Source organism: Pan paniscus, chromosome 3 (assembly GCF_029289425.2).
Source record: "Pan paniscus chromosome 3, NHGRI_mPanPan1-v2.0_pri, whole genome shotgun sequence".
In the NCBI taxonomy this organism is placed as follows: domain Eukaryota; kingdom Metazoa; phylum Chordata; class Mammalia; order Primates; family Hominidae; genus Pan; species Pan paniscus.
The window spans coordinates 144,040,430-144,061,939 of record NC_073252.2 but is presented as its reverse complement, the minus strand read 5'-3'; the positions used below and the strand labels follow the sequence as shown (position 1 = coordinate 144,061,939).

Sequence of the window (21,510 nt, the reverse complement as noted above, 5' to 3'; positions counted from 1 at the left end):
AAATGAAATGACACTTCTCGAAACTTAAGTTAAATAATCTTGTAGGAAGAGGTATATTTTGTCTTTTTTTAATTATTTTAGCATTCTGTACACTGACAACGAGGTAAAAGAAAATGACTGTAACTTACAAGTGAAAGAACATTTCACAATTAAATCCACAATTGTATACATTTATCTTACTCACATGTCAGTGAAAAAATCACCAACTATTATAAAAAGAGGACAAATTGTATCACAAAAGAAGCAAAAATTAGAAAAAATTCATAAAAAAATATATCCAACTATGAAAAGCGTTGCTCTCTTGGTGTCTTCACATCCGTCTCTTCTGTGTACTGATGTACAACACTGAAAAGAAAAAAATACATAAACTGAAATTTTAAAAACCCTGCTTGTAAGTATACATAGTAGCAAGTTTAAAAGCCAACAGATTTTGGTCTGATACATCTGACATTTAAAAGGAATTCTCATATCATTCAATTAACTCTAGAAGTACTGTAAGACTAGTTTTATGAATCTACACCCAGGTTTGATGTCTTACAAAACTGTCCTAATCTCATCCATGTGTCTCACTGACTCTTTAAAGTGTGACCAGGAAGATAAAATAAAATATATGTGAAAGTCCCTGGTATCTAAGAATGCTTTATAGTTAGAAGTATAAGAATTATGCTTTTCAGGGCTGAACACGGTGGCTCACGCCTGCAATCTTAGCACTTTGGGAGGCTGAAGCGGGTGGATCACTTGAGCTCAGAAGTTTGAGACCAGCCTGGGCAACATGGTGAAACGCCGTTTCTACCAAAAATACAAAAAATTAACCAGGCATGGTGGTATATGCACTTGTAGTCCCAGCGACTTAGAACGCTGAGGTGGGAGGACTGCTTGAGCTTGGGAGGCAGAGGCTGCAGTGAGCTGAGATTGCACAACTACACTCCAGCCTGGGCCACAGAGCGAGACTTCATCTCAGGAAAAAAAAAAAAAAGATGCTTTTCAGAAAGTAAATCAGTAAATCTAACCAGGCTAGATCTCAAATTAAGAATAAACAACATATTTTCATCTGTCTCCCCAATACAAACTCTAAACTTGCTGTTTACCTTCTTAAATGCAACAGGATAAACAAGAGCTAAGGAGTTTATTTTTTATTTTTATTTTTTAATGATACCAAAGTCCTTATTCTGAGTTCCCGTTAAAAGTCTCATACTTTGGTGTTACCTAATGTTCTGCTTAGTGGTCTCACGACTACCAACATGAACTCGTAGGATGTGTGGTCCGTAGGAATGAAACAAAATGAAATGCTTGGGTCACTTTGGCCAAACTAGAGGTGGTTCTCCCTTCCACCTTCCATGCCTACTCGGCTTCTGAGAGGTCTGCTCAAAGCGAACAGTAAGGTGTCTTCATCAAAGAACATAGCACAGATCAATCAAATAAGTCAAGATCCTCTTTAAGAGCCAATGATGTGAACTTGGGAGTCTAAAGATGAGTGTCACTGATTACATCATGGGAAATGTGACATGAAGGGAAGCATCAGAATGCCAGTACAGCCGCCCCCCAACCCTGCCCCCCAAGTCCTAGGGGTAGTGTGCACGTTAAAGGATCTACCCTATCAACACGCACAGAACCCAACCTGCCAGTGACTGCTGCCATTAGCTGTCTTGAGGTGAGACAAGATCATAACATTTCTTAGGAAAAAGAGGAGGTCAAATAAGGATATGAAAAATAGGATAAATAATTCTATAAATAGAAAGGACTAGAAAGCAAGGAAATAATGTATGTAAAAATATGATATGAAGAAATAAGGTCCTGTAAGCATAGGGGACAGACTCTTATTATAAAAGTCAGGAAGTTTAGTTTATAGCAAAGAGATCCAACTATTTAGGGGGTTGAAGACATCCAGAATTAAAGAAATCAACAAAAATTCTGAACTCAAGAATCCCAGAGTTTCTGGGAGATGGAACCAAAAAGTGGGGTAATTCTTATAATTCTGATATCTTTCCCTCCCCACCAAAAATACAAATATGACTTTATTATAATTTTCATTTTTAAACTAGGTACTTAAAAATAACTATAAAAATCATAGCAATTTATTAGTTGTTAAAAACTGAGTAACTTTTTCTATTTTGCCATTTTTGCCAAACCGAAGGATGCAAATCTGCATAGAAAGCATCTGAATGTTTAATAGAGAAGGGACAAATAGGACGAACTGCCAAATTATGCAAATCAAAGACAGCAGGGAAACAGTGCCCATTCTTACAGCTCCAACTTCCAGGCTACAAGAAGCAGGAATATGTGTTGGGGAGATATACTATACTATATTCGAGAAAGCAGGGTTCCAGGTAAGGAGAACAATGTCCCTCAGTTCCTCATCACTAAAGGAAGGGAAGGAGAGAATTTTGGTTTCAAAATTCCATGAAGCATCTACAAAATAACTGGTCAAACTGAAGATCTGACATATAAGCATTTTAAAATAATCAAGCCTAAAACTGGACTTTTAAATTATCTAGAAACCTCTTTGGTGATCTGGATTATAAATAGAAAGGCTTATTTTGAATGCTGTACTGTAGGGCGAAGAAATGTTACCATTGTTTCCTCGGATAAATGCATCCCCATACTTATTCTTCAGTTGTCCATTTACATATTCTTCTGTCTGCTCCAGGGCTATATTCATGTAGCCATCCAGGCAAGCCAGGACCCCTGCAGACATATTTAGTCAAAAAGAAGATACACAAGGCAAATAAGAGTTGAAAATTACAGGGTATACCTTAGAGCAGACAATCTCTTTATTCATTAGTTCTTAGATGCTTAATATAAAAATTCACACCATAAATGAAACTCAACAGCTTAAGCACAAAACAACTCTATGCCAATCTGAATGAAGTCTAGGAAGGCAGTCACGCACCCACTACTACCCGGTAAAACAACAAACTGTCACTTCCCTCATGGTACGTATGACCACACAGAAACTTTTAACGCATTCAAAAAAGTAAGAGAATAAGACTATTCCGGCAAAAATACCATTCTTTGAAAGCTAAGCACAAGGTGGGCAATTATGCATGAACAAATGATCCTTGGTTCCAGTGGCATTTCCTACTTTAGCCACTAAGTGAAATACGGGTCTGGCAGATTTATTTCATTCTTTTACAACATCTATTGCAGCAGATGAATGTACTCCAGGGTTAAAAGGAAGTCTCCACAATCTGTTAAAATAATAGAAGAGGAGACAGCAGGTGCTCCCGAAAGAACATCTTAAAGCTGTGACTCACAGTGAAGAGCAGCTTGAGAATATAGGGCAACATATTGCATTATAACACATCTTGTTCTGTTTTGTTACAGCTATAATATTTTCCAATCAAAACTAATAGAGAAAATGGCCAAAAACATTCGAGGGAGCTTTCAAGGAAACAGTTTGAGTGAATCTTTAATTGTGTTAAGATGGTATAAATTTTGTAAAATTTGACCTGATGATCTTTTTCAAAAGATGAAAATCTGTAAGCCTCTAATTCTGTCTCTAATTTAAAGTGGTATTTCCTAGAAAAAAAAATGTAAGTAAAAACAAATACTAGATTCAATTCAGTCGAGTCTATAGTTTCTCATGTGATGTCTTAACTTCATTAATATGCTCCTCACTCTCTGCCTCTGCCCCCATTATCCTCTAAACAAAAAAGTTTCCTTTCAAAATTGTGTAATGACAGCAAAAGACATTAATCTACCAGAATTCTGCTAAAAGCGGTAAACTCTCAAAGAACGAGAATGGATTGTGAATAATAAAATTATTTCCTAGCAAAAGAAAGCTTAAGCTACAACTTTAGCTCGTTTCCTGCTGTATTATTTTACATACAAACTGCAATTATAAATGAGCAAGAAAAATCTGAGGCACAATATGCAAACCTGTTTGAAAACCAATGAAAAGAATTTCAAAATGAAATGTCCAGGCTGGGCACAGTGGCTCATGCCTGTAATCCCAGTACTTTGGGAGGCAGAGACAGGCAGATCACTTGAGGTCAGGAGTTCAAGATCAGCCTGGCTAACATGGCGAAACCCCGTCTCTACTAAAAATACAAAATTTAGCCGGGCATGGTGGCGGGTGCCTGTAATCCCAGCTACTTGGGAGGCTGAGGCAGGAGAATCGTCTGAACTTGGGAGGCGGAGGTTGCAGTGAGCCAAGACTGAGCCACTGCACTCCAGCCTGGGCGAAAGAGTGAGACTCGGTCTCAAAAAAGAAAAAAGAAAAAAAAAAAAGAGTTCACTTCTAATTAAAATATCTATTCTCACAGCAAAGGCAAAAACAAACAAACAAACAAACAAGCAATAACAACAACAAAAAAACTGCCCAGGGGGTTAGAAATACAACCGTTTCCTTCCATGAGATAAACTACTATACAAAACCAAAAACAAGACATTTTCTCAAAGAGAAACTGCTACAGAGAGTTGCTGGAGTTTTTCTTTTTTTTTTTTTTTTGGTATGTTGTTGTTTTGCTTTGGGGTTTTTTGGGGTTTTGTAAACCACAAAATAAGCACGTTCCTTTAGTAAGGCTATCTAATAGTATAAAACATTTTGCTTTAATAGTATAAAGGCCATTCATAAGAGGAAAAAAAATTATGGTTACTATCCATGTGAAAGACTCCTGAATCTCACTAGTAAACAAAGAAAATATATGTAGAATGAGATATTACTTGTTGCCAATTAGATTGGAAAAGATGAAAAAAAGCTAATACAAGAGTTGGTGAGAACATGAAGGATAAACCCAAGTTCCCTGATGCAGGGCCATGGAATACTCTCTGACTTGTAAATCCTAGCCCAGGGAATTGATTCTAAGAGATGTTTGGTCAACTTCACAATATATGTCAAAGTAGAAGAGTTGTTTATAGTGGCAAAAAACTGGTCAACACCTAAATGTCCATTAATAGGAAATTGGTTAACAGTAAAAGCAAAACCATGGTACAGCCACACAAGAGATTCCTATGCAGCCATTAAACCCTCCATATTATTACAAAACTAAATGTACTGTTTCAACGTTTAAAAAAAAATCAGGTTGCATGTAGTTGACTTCATTTATGTCAAATTATGCTAATATAGAGGTCAAAATTGGTAAACTGTCTCTGGATAGTAGCATTGGGGATCCTTGGCTTTCTTCTATATACTTTTCTGTATTATTTCCTTTTACATTTCTAAAATTAAAACAAAACTAAAACATGTATTGCCTTTATAAATAGAAAAATTTTCCCTAAAGAGTACAGAGAAAAAAGGTCAGGCTGGTTCATCTCTTCAATAAAGTGGGTACTGAGAAGATATTGAACACAATGTCCTCACTTTAATCAACTGTCAAACAGATTAAAACCCCTAGAAGTCTATTACTTCCTATGGGCCCATCATCAAAAGTTCGCAGGTGAGAGGCAGTACATGGAGACATTATACTACCTCAGTATTCCGTAGGAATCCATTAATTTTACTATAAAAATAAAATTAAACTGGAGATATGTTATTAATGTCAAGAAGCTAAAGGAGTACATAATCACCGGAGTGGTTTCTTAACAAGGCTTATGAGCCGAGCCTGAACTTGAGTCCTAGCTCCTCCTCTACTAGGTGGGGATAATCAATAGAGATTCCAAAGGAAAAAGCTCAAGAGATTACTATGACTATTAATTATTCAGAAAAGAGACCAAAAAAAGGCCACAAAACCCTGTGCTATGGTTTGAATGTGTCCCCTCCAAAATTCAGGTGTTTGGCAATAGGAGAGTATTAAGAGGTGGGGGCCTTTAAGAAGCAAGCAGACCATGGGGACTTGCCCATTAATGGGATGAAGGCCTGCATTAAAAAAAAGTCTTCACGCAGTGTGCTGGTTTGCCCTCTGCCTTCTGCCACGTGAGGACTCAGCATTCCTCCTCTCCGGAGGACGTAGCCCTCACCAGACAACTGAACCTGCTGGCACCTTGATCTTGGATTTCCTAGCCACCAGAACTGTGAGAAAATAAACTTCTGTTTTTGAAAATTACCCAGTCTAGAGGCGGAGCTTGCAGTGAGCCGAGATCGCGCCACTGCACTCCAGCCTGGGTGACAGAGCGAGACTCCGTCTCAAAAAAAAAAAAAAAAAAAAGAAAATTACCCAGTACAGTGCTCAGGTGACAGGTGCACCAAAATCTCAGAAACCACCACTAAAGAACATATCTATGTAACCAAAAAAAACCACCTGTACCCCCAAAAACTACTGAAATAAATAATAAAAAAAACACAAAAAATGAAAATAAAAATGACCCAGTCTGTGGTATTCTGTTATAGCAACCCAAGAGACCACGTCCCTCTGCTAATGAATCAGTTATAGTTACACCTGCCAAATATTTCAGGTAACTTAACATACCTTAGCTTGGAAGATAAGAAATTCAGTAACTTTAAAAAATGGAATTTAAAACCATTCTTCCTATAAAGTTAATTTCAAAAGCATTGCAGCCTCTTAAAAATAATATTCTCTCCAAGAACAGAAAGGCATTTTTTTTTTTTGAGACAGAGTCTCACCCTGTTGCCACACACATTATACGTTATATGAGTGGGACATTCAGGTTGTAAAATGATACTCAACAGCTGCTTGCCAATCTTGAATATTCCTGCAAAAACAAATGCTGCTGCACCAAGATGTTCTTCAGTTGTGTTGTTCATACCTGAGTTCACTAGGAATACCTAGCTATTACCAGGGAATTTAGGCACATATGATCTCGAAGCAGACAGGAGACAGAAGTCACACAAATCACACTGAAAGGCAGAAGCACATGCTATACTGTCAGAGTTGTCCTTCTAAAAGGAATGATCTCAGAGATAGAAAAAGATATATGCATAAAAACTACTGATGACCAGTACTTTTTTGGCCTATTGGGTATACTTAAGAGGTTAATAAATATCAGTAAGTCACATTTACTTATTCAGTTATACCAGTGAGGTTGAAACATGAAAATATTACCTCGATAATCCACTCCAGAATTTAATTTTACCACAACTGGTCGTCCGATGATTTGCTTTAAGAAGTCACTAGGGGTTTGCTTCCGAAGACTCATTTTAACAATCCTAAATCAAAATATGAAAAGGAACAATAAAAGGTAAAGACCAAAGCTGATTATTCAACAAAACCCTTAAAGCCCTTAACATACTTACAGAAAATGAAGTATCAAAGGACCATGCGAGAAAGACGCATATTACTCCACTGCTACTACATGACAGCTAACATGTTTTCAGTACTTACTATGAGCCAGATACTAAGCTAAACATTCTACATGCATTATCTTATCAGTTCCCACACCACCATGGCATAGTCTCATTAGGGAAAGTCCTGTGTTTACAAAAGCACCTGCTCTTAATCACTTATCATTACTGCCTGACACATAGTCAGTATACCCATTACAACCATTACCACTTCCATTCAGTGAGTGGTTGGTTATTTTATGCAAAGCATTCTGCTAAGGTCTTTATAAACACTATCACATTTCATCTTTACAAGAACCATGGGAAGAAGGTCTTAATACCCTCATTTTGCTGATGAAAAGTAAAGGCACAGAAAGATTAAATAATTTGTTCCCAAATGTGATGGAACATTCAAGTTCAAATCAGCCCTATTTTAAAGTCCGTATTATATAGAACAGACACATTTATGAACAACTGATGCCTAAATGGTATCTCTGAAAAGAATTATAATCTAAAGGTAATTTTGAGTGTACTATATGCCAGCACTTTTCCAAGAACTTTATATATATTAATCAATTTAAATTGCTCTACCCTAAAAGGGAGGTATTGTTTTTATCCTCATTTTACACATGAAGAAAAAGACACAGAAAGATTAAACACTCTGCTCAAGGTCACACAGCTAGAAAGTGGATAGCCAGCCCATACTCTTAATCACAACCTTAAACAGCTTTCTGAAAGTCAATAACACAGCCAAAGATTTTTAATTACTCTATTAGGACTATAGCAGATATGTGCTCTAAATAATGAAGAAAAAAGTCTTAAAACTCAAGTATAACAGGAGTCTAACACAGAAAAAGAGATAGCATTACACACCCAAATCAACAGCATCAGACATGCAAAGCTGCACATCACTCCTTTCAAAACGCATCTTTTCTTATAAAAGAGCTCTCTTTCAAAATATGTTGGCAAGTTAATAAAACTGTAGTTAAGCAAAAACTGAGTAAAAATATTTCAGAAATTAATTTTTCTGTTTCAGTCAAATTCAGCATCACTATTATTCAGCAGCTATATAGCACTGAGACTTAAAAATTAGTATAGATACAATATTTTAAGGATCCCCTTCAAGAACTCAAGCTGTTCTTTTGTTTTCAATGAAATTTTTCATTAAACATTCTTCCATTATTTTTTCATTAAACATTCTTCCATTATTTTTTCATTAAACATTCTTCCACTATGCTTATTTCATTCTAAGTCCATCCACTCAATAATCTGAGTTTGTGTGGAGAAGGATTATTTGGAGACGTTCTCATAGTGAATTCACACGGGATCAGCAGTTGTAGTAAGCTGGAACTCTAGGTTACTGGGTTCAACAAATTACATGTACATGTACACACTGAGCAAGGAAATTCAAAAACATGTCATACACAAAGGCTCTGCCCTTAAAGAACTTAAAATCTAGAAGAATTTAAACTCATTTAAAGAGTGTGAATAAACAAACACAATCATAATTTAAGTAAAATAATTTTCTTTAGCCAAGAAAAGTCAACATCCTAAGTCAAATAAAAGAAAATACAAATTTCAGAAATTATTTTTGAATTTTGGGCTATCATTTGGACAATCTACACTGCCCCCAAGGTTTGAAAGATGTTTTTAAAATGCGATAAATTATTTTGCTCAACAAATGTTAACTTAACTTTTCCATTGAATTTCCAGCTTATTTTTTCAGCTCCACAATCTCAACAGATAACTACAATTACAACTACTATTACAACTACTATTCAGGACAACCACTTTTCATTCAGGACTCAGATCACAGAGTAATTTTATTTACACTGTTCTGAGTACAAAGTGAAAAATTACAAAATAAATACTGTAACAGATTCAGCACCTTTAATGAGTTTAGTGAAAATATACAAATCTTCCCATTCATCTATAAACCACCTTATTTACATTTTGAACACATGCTGTTTTGAGGCTGAACACATCTAGAGAGAATATTAACTCTGAAGGCCTGATACTCAACTGATGAGTCAGGTGCATTTCCTATCACAGATGCTAAATCCCATTATGCCACAGTTTCATTATGTATAAAACTGAGATAAAAGTAGCTATTTTGTTAAAAATCACTAAAATGCTTTGTAATGTGATTCTAGTTCATAGAGATATTAACTACTTTAATTATTACTAATTTCACCTGCTCATAGAGTATTTACAATTTCAGATTAAAAACATTTGAAAAGCAAAAGCTGGAAAGAGTTAATAACTGCCAGAAAAAAGAATGCAAATCTTGACTATCAGTTGCTTGACAGTATAGGTTATTTTAAAGGTATTATTAATATTAACTTTCCACACCTTTTTATAAACACAGATATGTTCTTCTAAGCTCACCAAAGATAACGCCTTGTCCATTATGCTTTATCTGTATTCCAATTAACATCAATCTCTTCCTGAAGGCAATCAACACTTCCAACTTTCACGGAGCACCTGTCAAGTTCAGGCGCACAGGGTTGGGGAATGTAACACAAAGACAAGGCCTTAAGCCCTCAGAGTTTACATTCCAGAGAGGGCAAGAAACATGTAAATGCAGAATTTTACAAAGGTGATGTGTATTCTGATAGAATTATGCACAAAAGGGCAGAGAACACTCTCTTACCCCAGGCTTGGCAGATCAAAGAATTTCTGGAAGTTAACACCTGAGCTGAATTTGAAGGAAAAGGCGTCACCCCCTAGCTGAAAGAAGAGAAGTCAGAAAAGGCACGGAACAAGTGTCTGGGTAGAACGTAAAATCTACATAGGCAAGGAGGAGACGCCTCTGCAGCAGGGAGCTGTGCCACATTCACAGGGAGCACAGAGTTGAGGCTCTGGGTCAGTTTTCCAAACTTGATCATTAGGATCAGCCGGAGATTCTACTCAGTAGTTCTGGGGTAGGAGCCAGCAATCTATTTGAACAAGCCTAGGAAATAACTGGCAAGGGGAAATACTGTTGTCAATGATAGGAAACGGGGGTTTTAAGCAGGAACTTGCTTGGGTTCCACTCTCTACTTTCCATAGCAGAGTGCAGATGCCCATCTCACCTACTTTTGGCATCACACAGTTTGGCATTTGATTTTATTTGCTATAACCTGTCACTATGCCCTCTTTTGTATTCTTTATGTGGGTCTTTTCTCCCTCAAAATACTGTAAGCCACATGACAAGAGGGGCTCACAAGCTTCTCATCTGTTCTCTAGAATATCTACATTCTACTAAACCTCTTGGAAAAAAATACTTCTAAGGTTATTTGGAAAAGAGTATATGGGTTGCCGCAAACACATTTTATCCATCACTTTAGGAAAGCCGTATCTTTTACATTAGTCTTCATTAGGCTTCCTTGCTACTCCCTGTTACTTAATGACTTGACCATAAATCCATTTTGTATGAGTAAATTGGTCTTGACACCACAATTTTTCCCATCACTTGGCTCAAGTAATTTTAAGTTTTCATCTTTTAAATTGGATAAGGCAGAAGAAACAGTTCTGACAATTTCTGAAGCAAGAGATGAGTCTCTTGAACCATAAACACATAAGAGGAAAAAGACCTTTCTTCAGGGTCACCCTGGTAAAACTTCTCCTTTCAAAATTAAAGTCATAATCACTCTCTATACCTCCTCTCCCTCCCCTGACTCCTACTCAGGCTTGTTTTAAATGACCTATTTTCATAAATGACTATTAAGTCAAAGGCAGTACATTTTCTGTCAGAAGCTACTGAGAGGTCTAGTATGAAAACATCTGCAAAGTGCCCTGCAGGGAATTTTTTTCTTTTTGGTAAAAGAATGAAGAAAAAAAAGAACTTTTATTAATCCAACTATGTGCTACCAGCGTTAGATTCATAAGCAATTTACAGAGAAACCCTGTGAGGTGGAAAGCAAAGCCAAGGCTGACCCCAAAGCCCAAGCCCTTTCACAGGTACAGCTGCCCTTCTGAATATGTTAAGATTCTCTGGTTAAATCTTGGGGAATCGCAATAGAGGCGGTGAGAAATCCAGTTGGAGAGTAGCAGCACTGGGGAAAAAAAATACCTAATGTGACACAGTGCTGTAAATTAGCCTCAGAGAAATACAATGGACAAATGCAAAGAAATCTACCTCATGTGATTTGAGTTATGCCACCGAGCAGAAGATACGAAAATCCTTATTTCTTGGCAATGTTTACCTATAAGTAACATGTTTACCTACTCCTGGCGTATTTACAGTTTAGGGTGAAAAGAATTTGAAAAGCAAAAATTGCAAGGAAACATTACAATCCAAGTAATTGCAGCACTAGACTAATAGATCAGTGTCTGAGGAGGCGATCAGATAGGCAGAAGAACAGCTCTCTAAATCCTCCCTTCGGACACAGTGGACTGCCTCGCTGTCTTTTGAAGGCTTCATACCAATCCCTCCTTCCTCGGCAGCAGGGGCTACTTCTCCCCCTCTCTCCCAAAGGCGAAGTGAGTCCACTCAGAGCACCTCTTTCCACTCTCAGTCATGGCCCTTATCAGGCTGTTTCGTAATTTTTCCATTTGCTGACTGGTCTCCCGTGTGAATTTTAAGCTTCTTGGGGACAGGGAAAATATCTTACTCACTTGGTATCCCTGGTACCTAAGCACACTACCCAAGTCTGTGGAAGAGACATTCAAGGCCAGTGCCAAGCAAAATCCCTGTCCAGCCCCCATCAGCCCAAACTATGGATACAGTGACCAGTAGGATCATGCATGTACTTCAACAAATACTAACCAAGTAATCTCTATTATGACCACCAAAAACGGAGAAAACAACTGTTTCTGTCATTCAAGAACCAGCTGTTTCCAAATCTAGAGATGCTTGTTAAAATGCAGATTTTCCCGAAGTCTACTCAGGTAAAGGCACTGTATTTTACATTTTATAAAGTTCTCCAGATAATTTCTATAAGCAAACGGTTCTCATCTAGGGGCAGTACCCCCAACCCTGCCCCACCCTGCTCAGGGACATTTGGAAATATCTGGGGACACTGAACTGTCATGACTGAGGAAGGTGGTGCTACTGCTATCCTAGTGGGTAGAGACCAGGGATGTTGCTAAACATTTTACAACAGGACGGCCCTCCACAACAAAGGACTGCCCAGCACAAAATGTCAATGGAAGTTGAGAATCTCTGCTATAAGCCCTAAATAAAAAAATAAATAAAAATAAAAAAATTGTTCTCTGGTTTTAAAGTGAGGAGTTTTAAAGAAATCTCCAAGGTGCAGCAAATGATAACCAAAAGCTACATTCTAACCAAATGATGGAGTGTAGATTATAATTAATCAGAGGTGTTTTATTGTAACATATAGGGAACCTGAAAACAACTGTCAAAATCTTGAAGGGGTTGCCATTCTAAATAATGGATTTCTAGTCTTGGCCATGAAAATGATCACTTTCCAATTTTTCAGTGTTACAGGTCTCTCCGATGATTAAAATCTGTTAGTACACTTTTAAAAGGAGAGAATAACCCAGGTGATGTAAACAAATTTTTAAATTCTAGTATCTACTATGCCACAGTTCAGTGAGAGACTGCCTGATACAGCACAGAGTACTCACTTGGGAGGCAGGAAACCTGAGTTCTAATCCCAGCTCTGCTACTTAATTAGCTGTGTGACTTGGATAACTCATAATTTCACTTCTCATGGCCCCAGGTTCCTCATCTGCAAAATAAGGGAGTTATGCCAGATGACCACTTAAGTCTCTTCCTGCCCTAACATTCAGGTAGTCTAACGCATTAACGCCAGTGACACACACACACACACACCACAAACACAAGCCTCTCAAGATTTCTGCACAATATTCAAGCAAGTAAAATTGCCAAACATCTCTAAAACTTTTTTGGAAAACACTGCAGCAATGTGTATGAAGGCCTAAAACAGACCTTTCAGATGACAGCATCTAATCTGATAATTTCACTTCTGAGAATCTAGTCCAAGGAAATAATCTAAAAAATAGAGGGAAAAGAGTTTATCAAAGCACTATCTGGGATGCTAAGATGATGTAAAAATTCAAAAACAATCTAATGTCCCACAATCGGGAAATGACTGAATAATTTACGGGACCGACACTGGGACCCACAATGATGGGACAATCAAAAGAAGATACAAAATTAGAATAATATTTAGGAAGAGTTTTTAAATGGAAGTGGAAAACTATACTGTTAAGTGATTAAACATGTACACTCTTAGTTCAAGTAGAAGCTAGCACATACAAGAGAAAATGATCGTAGGTGAAAGGGTTCAGTGAATATTATTTTCTTCACTAAAGTCTTCTATGTTTGCAATTTTCTATAATAGTCACGTATTACTAAGAGCAGTGGGGCAGGGTAATCCGCACCATCTTAATCCTACACACCTGAAAAATGCCTGCTATGCAGGTGTGCGGACACGCATACGCACAGAAAACCTCGGGCGATAGGACTTAAGACCATACAATCGGGTTCCTCGACCTGACAACTCGGTAAGACAGGCGAGTCCAGCCTTTAATTCCTGTGGTCAGGCGCAGCCACCCCGATGTAGGGGAGGGTTCGCAATTCCCTGAAGCCCTCCTGGAAGACAGGCGAAGCCTAGGCCTGGGTTCGGGATCCGCTTTCCCGCCGAATCTTGGGATTAGCGTCGGGGCTCCCTGGGGAACTTCAACAACCTGAATTGGTCTCGGACGCCAACTCGGTAGGAGTCGGGACGGTGCCGCTCCTCTCCGCGCAGTCTAGGCGCCTCGCTGAGGGCGGTCCCGGCGCCCACCATCAGACCTCTCCCAGACATTCCATGCGCGGAGAGCTTGGACGCGGCATTTCGCGGGGACCCGCCACCCAGCGGTCCCTTCCCGGAGCCCCAGCCCGTTCACCGCAGGCCCTTTCCGGGGCTGCCTCGCCCGGCCTAGGGCCGCTGCAGCCGCCGCTCCACAGCGCGACTGAACACTGGGGCACCGAACCTGGGGCTGCGCCCGGCCCCGTCGTCGGCCCGCGCAGCGGTGCGGCTCACCTCGCCGGCGGGAACCAGAACCCTCACTCCAAGCGCCCCACGAGCCCGGCCGCCGCGGATGAACCCAGCCAAAACCGAAAGCGCCGAGGCAGGGGCACTTTAATGCCTCAGCCAATCAGTGCTCTTCTCTGCTACGGCAGCCCGCTGGGGCCGAAAAAGCCTGTCAGCACCAAAGCGCGCAAATCCAAGAATCCTGGTTTGTCTAGTAGCAAAATTGGTGCAGTGGAGTTCCTCTAACAGAAATCTGAGTACAAAACAAATACAATACAAAACAAAAACAAAATTCCAGGAAACTAGAAGTGATCTTTTGGGCAGGATTTATTTACAGAAGTGTAAAAAATAACTTGAAGTCATAGGAAACTGGAATTTACTGTTTAAGTAACGGCATTGTGTACCCAGAAACGTCCTTGAATAGTTTAAAGCAAATAAATAAATAAATGAAACACCTCAAGTCTTTAAATCTACCTCTGGATATTGATTAAATGTGTGAAGACTTAAGCCATTTTAGCAAGAGACTGTTTCCATGGCAATGTTAATTGATACAAAAATAATCAAAATCACTCAAGTAACTCCAAATTATAATGACATTAATTGTGTTACATTACTAGTTCCTATTGGAAATGGTGTGCAGACTTATTTCAGTGCTACTATGGGAACTTGGTTTGGAATTTTGCATGAATTCTCAATACTCTTTCTATTAATGGAATTGAAGGGGAAAAAGAAGAGAACTGTTACACCAGGACTTGATTCCTTTTTCCCCCTCCACATATACTCTCATCAGTTGAAAACTTATACTTTAATTATATTTATGATTTGTAACACTATACACAGAGTGATAAGATCTTTCAACACAGATCCTTAACCCCATTAGGTGTTATAAAATCTAAGATGCAAAATTTTTTTCGAAGATAAAGAGTTCCTCCCTTGTAAACTTCTTTTGGTTAAAGGCAGAAGAAATGAACTTTTGATTGATATTAGGGACAGAAAACAACTGGATATGATTTGTTAAAGAATAGAGACTTCCTTATATCCTTCTATAAAAGCTCAGTTTGGATAAAGACCGAACAGTTACTGATTTATTGTGAGGGCTGTATTTGAAGTTCTTGCAATATAAAATACAATGTAAATAAAAATTTTAAGAAAAGTACCATTTAAATCAAATAATTACATGCAAAGAACAAACATAATAGGATAAAAAGCCCTGTTCCTAAAAACTTTCTTTGCAAACGACATCAAATTGCACATTCCTTACTGATTGTTTAAATTATTTAAAAAAAAAAGAAAATTTTTGATTCAAACTTCTTTCCCTTTCCTACAGAGCCCTAATCGAGCCGTTAACACTAGTGTGGTGGGAAGGGAGCCATGAGGAGTTTTAAGGGCCTAGTTCATCTGCCGAGCAGCTGCAACCTTCTCTAAGGCAAGTAGCTGGGTAAGGGCCCAGTTTGACACAGGGGGTGGGCATCCTGAATTAATTCATGAGCTAACAAGCTTATAAAAAGTGTGGCTGTTCCCAAAAGCCCCTCAGCAGCTTATAAATGACTTTTACTAACTCACAAGGCAATTTTCCGTATTTCCCAGGTTTTTGCTTTCAGCATCTTTTATGATGCAAAGAAAACACTGCAAGACTTTTGGTGAATACTAGTCTTCAAAACCCTGAATGTAAACATTAATTTATTAAGGAGCCTTAAAGTCATAAAAATATTTTGGCAAGCTTTAGTTTAACTTATGTAGTTTAGTTTCATTTAGTTGTTAGGACTGATGAACCTACACTGACACATCATTATCATCCAAAGGCCAAAGTTTACATTAGGGTTCACTCTTGGTGTTGCACATTCTATAGGTTTTGACGAATGCATAATGAAATGTACCCACAATTACAGTATCATACAGAATAGTTTCACTGCCCTAAAAATTCTCTGTGCTCCACCTATTTATCCCTTCCTCCCCACTGGCAACCGCTGATCTTTTTTCTGTCTCCAAAGTTTTGCCTTTTTCCACAATATCATACATTTGGAATCATACCGTACACAGTTAGTGGTGCATACACTGCACCACCCCACTGTGTAGTCTGTTCAGACTGGCTTCTTTCACTTAGAAATATGCATTTAAGACCCCTCTGCGCCTTTTCATGGCTTGACAACTCATTTCTTTTAAGTTCTGAATAATATTCCATTATTTGGATGTACCACAATTTATTTATCCATTTACCTACAGAAGGACATCTTGGTTGCTTCCAAGTTTGGGAAGTTATGAATAAAGCTGCTATAAATATGTGTATGCAGGTTTTTGTGTAGAAATAAGTTTTCAGCTTATTTGGGCAAATATCAAGGAGTATGACTGCTAGATCATATAGCAAGGGTATGTTTAGTTTTGTAAGAAACTGCCAAACTGTCTTACAATGTGGCTGTACCATTTTGCATTCCCACTAGGTGTGAATGAGAGTTTCCATTGTTCCACATCCTCACGGGCATTTGGTGCTTCCAGTCCTTTGGATTTTGACTAGTCTAATAGCTGCTTAGTGACTATCTCATAGTTGTTTAAAGTTGTAATTCCCTAGTGACATATGATATGGAGGATCTTTCTATATACTTATTTGCCATATGTATATCTTTGGTTGTTCAGGTCTTTGGCCCAATTTTGAATCAGTTTGTTCTTTCTTTTTGTTGAGTTTTAAGAGCCCTTTGTATATTTTGAATAATAGTTCTTTATCAGATATGTGTTTTACAAATATTTTCTCCCAGTTTATGGCTTGTCTTTTCATTCTCTTGAAGGTATTATGCTTAAAATAGACAAATGCAGATATATAAATGCTAAGAGAACTCTTGCCACTTCATTGTTTGTCCCTTCTACAGTTCTATAGTACATATGCCTTTAAATAACTATGTCCTTCAATGTTTCATATTCATAAAAGATGGTCTCATGTCTAGCTTATTAAACACCCAACAGCCCTGTGAACATGTAGATGAATGTATTGTGATGTTGTTGTGGTTGTTGATGATGATGATAAATACAAACATGTAATTGGATTGACCAACACTCTCCAAAGCAGATTTTAATATGTAACATGGATGTTAAGCTTCCAAGAATACTGGCTGGTCTTGTTGGAGCAATGCATTAACTGGTATGAAGTGCTGGCATGGACCTGAACCTTTCCTGGACCTTCAGACTGTACAATAGGAGCTCATAAGCTGTGATGTGCTAGTTTTGGATTCTTGGGGCCACCATTATCTGCCTTTAATCATGGGATATGAAAATTATTTGTTATAGAAAATGAAGAGAGGCCGGGGGCAGTGGCTCACACCTGTAATCCCAGCACTTTAGGAGGCCAAGGTTGGCGGATCACTTGAAGTCAGGAGCTCAAGACCAGCCTGGCCAAGATGTTGAATCCCGTCTCTATTTAAAATTTAAAAATTAGCTGGGTGTAGTGGCACATGCCTGTAATCCCAGCTACCTGGGAGGCTAGGCATGAGAATCTCTTGAACCCGACAGGCTAAGGTTGCAGTGAGATGAGATCATGCCACTGCACTCCAGTCTGGATGATAGAGCGAGACTGTTTCTTAAAAGAAGAAAGAAAGAGAGAAAGAAAGAAGAAGGAAAAAAGAAAGAAAGAAAGAAAGAAAGAAGAAAGAAAGAAAGAAAGAAAGAGAAAGAAAGAAGGAAAAGAAAGAGGGAGGGAGGGGAAAAAAGAAAATAAGGAAACAGACACTCTCTGGTTGTTGAATACCTTCTAAGAAGTGATACAAGCTCATTGACTGGTGGGCAAATTTCTCAGAAAAAGTAGTATGTCGTTTTGCTTACCCAAAGAAGTGATATATTCTACATCATGGGCGCTTGGTTTCAGATGTAACATGTGAGATGTTTAAATAATGTTCGGACTTCATCAGCCATCATTTTGGCATGACTTGAATTTTAAAAGAGATAGGATCAGAGTCTGAGCTCCTGGAAGGAGAATCTCCCAAATGCTGTGATGCTTTATACTCCACCGTGAACTCTAGAAAACCTCTCTCAGCTGTAAAATTTAGTGAAATCGGTGTGAAGCTGCCCTTGTATTTTAATCAAGATGAACTTGAAAGGTGAACATTATAAGTGGGAGAAATTATTTATAATTTGGTAATAAAAGTTTATGTCTAACACTCCAAATTTCATACATCTGCTATGTGCTGGCCCTGAGATATAAAACAATTGAAGTTGCCTTTACATTTGGCCTTATATGAAAGGTCATAAATTAGAGTGATAGCGTTCATCCTCTTTCCTAGCTCACAAAATTTCCATATTAACATCTTCACCTCAAACATAAATGGTTACCCAGCCACAAAGAAAAGAGTTGTGTTGGCCTTTATGAATTATAGTTTATGTTGGAAATCTGTGCTACACAGGGCTTCTATTCAGCTTGTAGGAGAGTACATCTATTTCAATGAAGCTAATTCTACCACAGTGAAACCAATTAAAATCATATGGCCAATTTAAATAAATATAGTATATAAACACTTGGGAATACTTTCAAAATTAGCAAATGATTGCCAAGGTATGTGATTCTTTTAACTCTTAAAAATGCATTCATAGATATTCAAGGGATTTTCTCTGCTAGAATACCCAGTAACAAGTTTATTTTCAATAAACTCACTTTCAATTTTTAAAATGTACTTTCTAATGTGGTTTTAACTGATAATGTGAAAATGCTGGTTTTTTTAACTACAAAAAAAACCACACAGCTCATTTTATTATAATATATAGTAATTAAATTTATTCCAAAATATTAATGAATTGGACCAGTGCTTCATGTTTAGGCTTTCAAAAAATGTTTATAGCAAAAAACAGATGTCCTTAATTATTCAGGGTGAGTTATAAAATCCATGTGCTTTTTGTGTACATTTTTTTGCTAGCCCAGTGGTGCAGTTAAAATGCAGCATAATGTAAACTAGCAGGGTCAAGTTCAAGAACAACTTCAGAATCTCAGGCCTTCATCCAGGGAGAATGCAAAAATGTAAGAGCAAATTTTAGTTACCAGTAACTTTTAACATTAGGATCTCTTTTTCTCAATTCTAGATTAGTGAACACGATGTAGCTGAAAATTACCAGCGTGGTAGCATGTCTTGGTCTTTTCAGGCTGCTGTAACAAAATACCTTAGACTGAGTAATTTATGTAACAACAGAAATTTACTGCTAACAATTCTGGAGGCTAGGAATTCCAAGATCAAAGCTGCAGCAGATTCAATGCCTGGTGGGGGCATGTTCTCTGCTTCATGGATGGTTCATTCTAACTGCATTCTTACGTGACAGAAAGGGGCAAGGGAGCTTGCTCAGGCTTCTTATATAAGGGCACTAATCCCATTCATGAGGGTGGAGCCCTTAAGACTCAATCACTTTCCAAGGGCCCCACCTCTTACTACTATCGCTTTGGGTGTTAGGTTCCAACATAGGAATTCTGGGGTGTGCCAGCGTTCAGATCATAGCACAGCATAAGCTCTTTCATATCAATTATCTTTTTCCTAAGTAGTTGGCTTTCTTCTGTCTCTAATTTCAGGATAAACGAATGCTGCTGCAGTTGCTGAATTCCTTGCACTAGAAAGCACATCTGTTAGGCTGGGTGCCGTGGTGCATGCCTGTAATCCCAACACTTTGGGAGGCTGAGGCGGGCAGATTGCTTTCAAGACCAGCCTGGGCAGCATGGGGAAACCCTGTCTCTACAAAAAATACAAAAATTAGTCAGACATGGTAATGCACGCCTGTGGTCCCAGCTTCTTGGGAAGCTGAGGTGGGAGGATATCTTGAGCCTGGAAGGTGGAGGTTGCAATAAGCCCAGGTCGTGCCACTGCACTGCACTCCAGCCTGGGTGACAGAGTGAGATCGTCTAAAAAAAAAAAAAAAAAAAGCACTTCTTTTGTCACCTAAAATTCTTAGGAGCAATGAGTATAGTTGTTTCTATTGAGATGAAACTTGCACCAATATATGCATATATTTCTAAAAGATCACTCATACATTGAAGGTGATCAACTGTCTCACAAACACATTATTCTCTTTTTGTATCTGTCTCCCCAAAAATTGGGACACTCCCAGCCCCATTCATAGATTGTAACTAGAGGAAAAATTAATATCCTCTTAACATTGAGGGTCTTCTGTACAAACTCAATTGAAAAGAATCCTAGCTGCCTTCTGTTAGGAGAAACTAGGCCTTCTAGTTTATGCTAAAGAACTAAGACCAGTTGCAGAGGACACAAAACATGGAGAGAAAAACACAGCTTCTAATTTAGTCATGAACAATGATGGATTTTATAATTGCTGGATTTACTTCAATCATATTGGGTAGGTGAAGTACCAAATAATTGATGTAGGCACTTGCTAGATTAGGACCAACCTAACATTATTTCCAAATAGCAGCATGTTCCCTTTTTAACTTTCATATATCTTCTCAATTCTTGGCAAAGAAAAGGTATTCTAAATATAAGTGTATGAATAAATGACTAAACAAATGAATTCTCTATTGGTCCCAGGATAAGATCCTTTGAGTAGCACAAATTTAATAAATCTTAAATTAAATATGAAAGAAAATGAAGTCCCTTGATGAGAACTCTATAGGAATCAAAATGTAAGCACTTCTTTAGCCATATACCCCCAACACAAATCCCACAATTAATTCATAACTGTTTCATCATCACTTAAATGTCTGAAACTGGTGATTATAGCCCAAATCTGACTTTTTGCATCCATTCCTGTTTAGGAGTAGTAAAAATCTCAAACCATTCGTTGTAGCTTAGTTTTTACCTTCCTAATTAGACAAAGGACACACTAGTTCCACCTACAGCATGTAAGTTAACTCCTGATTACACATTTTACAAATTAGAGTCTTAAGGATATTACCCTACCCCCAAAAGAACTCAGAGGCTTTTCTGCTCTCATTTATTGTGAGAACAATTAAATAGTATGCTTCTAAAAATTCAAACTCCAGAGAAAAAGAGATTCTGGAGGAAATCTATCATAGAGAAAATTGACTGCCTTTTCACAATAGAAAGGAAGATGATTTCTGTATTCTTGGGGTGTGTATAGGTGTTTTAAAAGATAATATTTTACTAGTCTCCACTAGCTGGAGCAAAGGAAGCCTTGGCTAAGCTCTGTGCATGGCTTCTTCCCATCTTTGAAGTTCTTTCATTCCTAAACCACTGGCGACTTTCCCCTGGCCCAAAAGTGCTGGCCTAACTTTGGTATTATTGACAAAGTGTGAGGCCCAGAATTTTCACACAGACCTACACAAAGTGCCACATTAGAAAGAGTGAAAATTTTGCCTAGATGTGGCTGCTGAACAAAACTAGGGTAGGAATTATTTTCATCCTTTGACCATTTGCAAGACCAATGCCAGTA

The 21,510-nt window shown here is 38.1% G+C and overlaps 1 protein-coding gene across 5 annotated transcripts; it reads right to left on the bottom strand.

The window, feature by feature from the left end:
- Nucleotides 1–34: 34 nt before the first annotated feature.
- LSM6 (LSM6 homolog, U6 small nuclear RNA and mRNA degradation associated) lies at nucleotides 35–14,301 on the bottom strand. Of its 5 annotated transcripts, none has more exons than XM_034959214.3 (5): nucleotides 14,155–14,276; nucleotides 12,731–12,834; nucleotides 6,942–7,045; nucleotides 2,572–2,685; nucleotides 35–345 (listed from the first exon to the last, which is right to left on the bottom strand). In XM_034959214.3, the coding sequence occupies exons 3-5, from the start codon at nucleotides 7,033–7,035 to the stop codon at nucleotides 311–313; spliced, it is 243 nt and encodes an 80-aa protein (XP_034815105.1). In that variant the 5' UTR covers nucleotides 7,036–7,045; nucleotides 12,731–12,834; nucleotides 14,155–14,276; the 3' UTR covers nucleotides 35–310. The 5 variants fall into 5 exon arrangements, with proteins under 5 accessions (XP_034815105.1, XP_063460026.1, XP_008967118.1 ...); XM_063603956.1 differs by having other exon boundaries at nucleotides 13,529–14,171; XM_008968870.5 differs by lacking the exon at nucleotides 12,731–12,834 and having other exon boundaries at nucleotides 14,155–14,301.
- Nucleotides 14,302–21,510: the final 7,209 nt, after the last annotated feature.

Bases quoted from the DNA above. Each gene is read 5' to 3' on its own strand.
- LSM6 (XM_008968870.5), bottom strand. From the start codon at position 7,035: ATGAGTCTTCGGAAGCAAACCCCTAGTGACTTCTTAAAGCAAATCATC. The intron at 2,686-6,941 runs GTAATATTTTCA...ATATGTCTGCAG, and splicing joins TTCTGGAGTGGATTATCGAG to GGGTCCTGGCTTGCCTGGAT. The intron at 346-2,571 runs GTAACATTTCTT...TTTTCTTTTCAG, and splicing joins ATTTATCCGAGGAAACAATG to TGTTGTACATCAGTACACAG.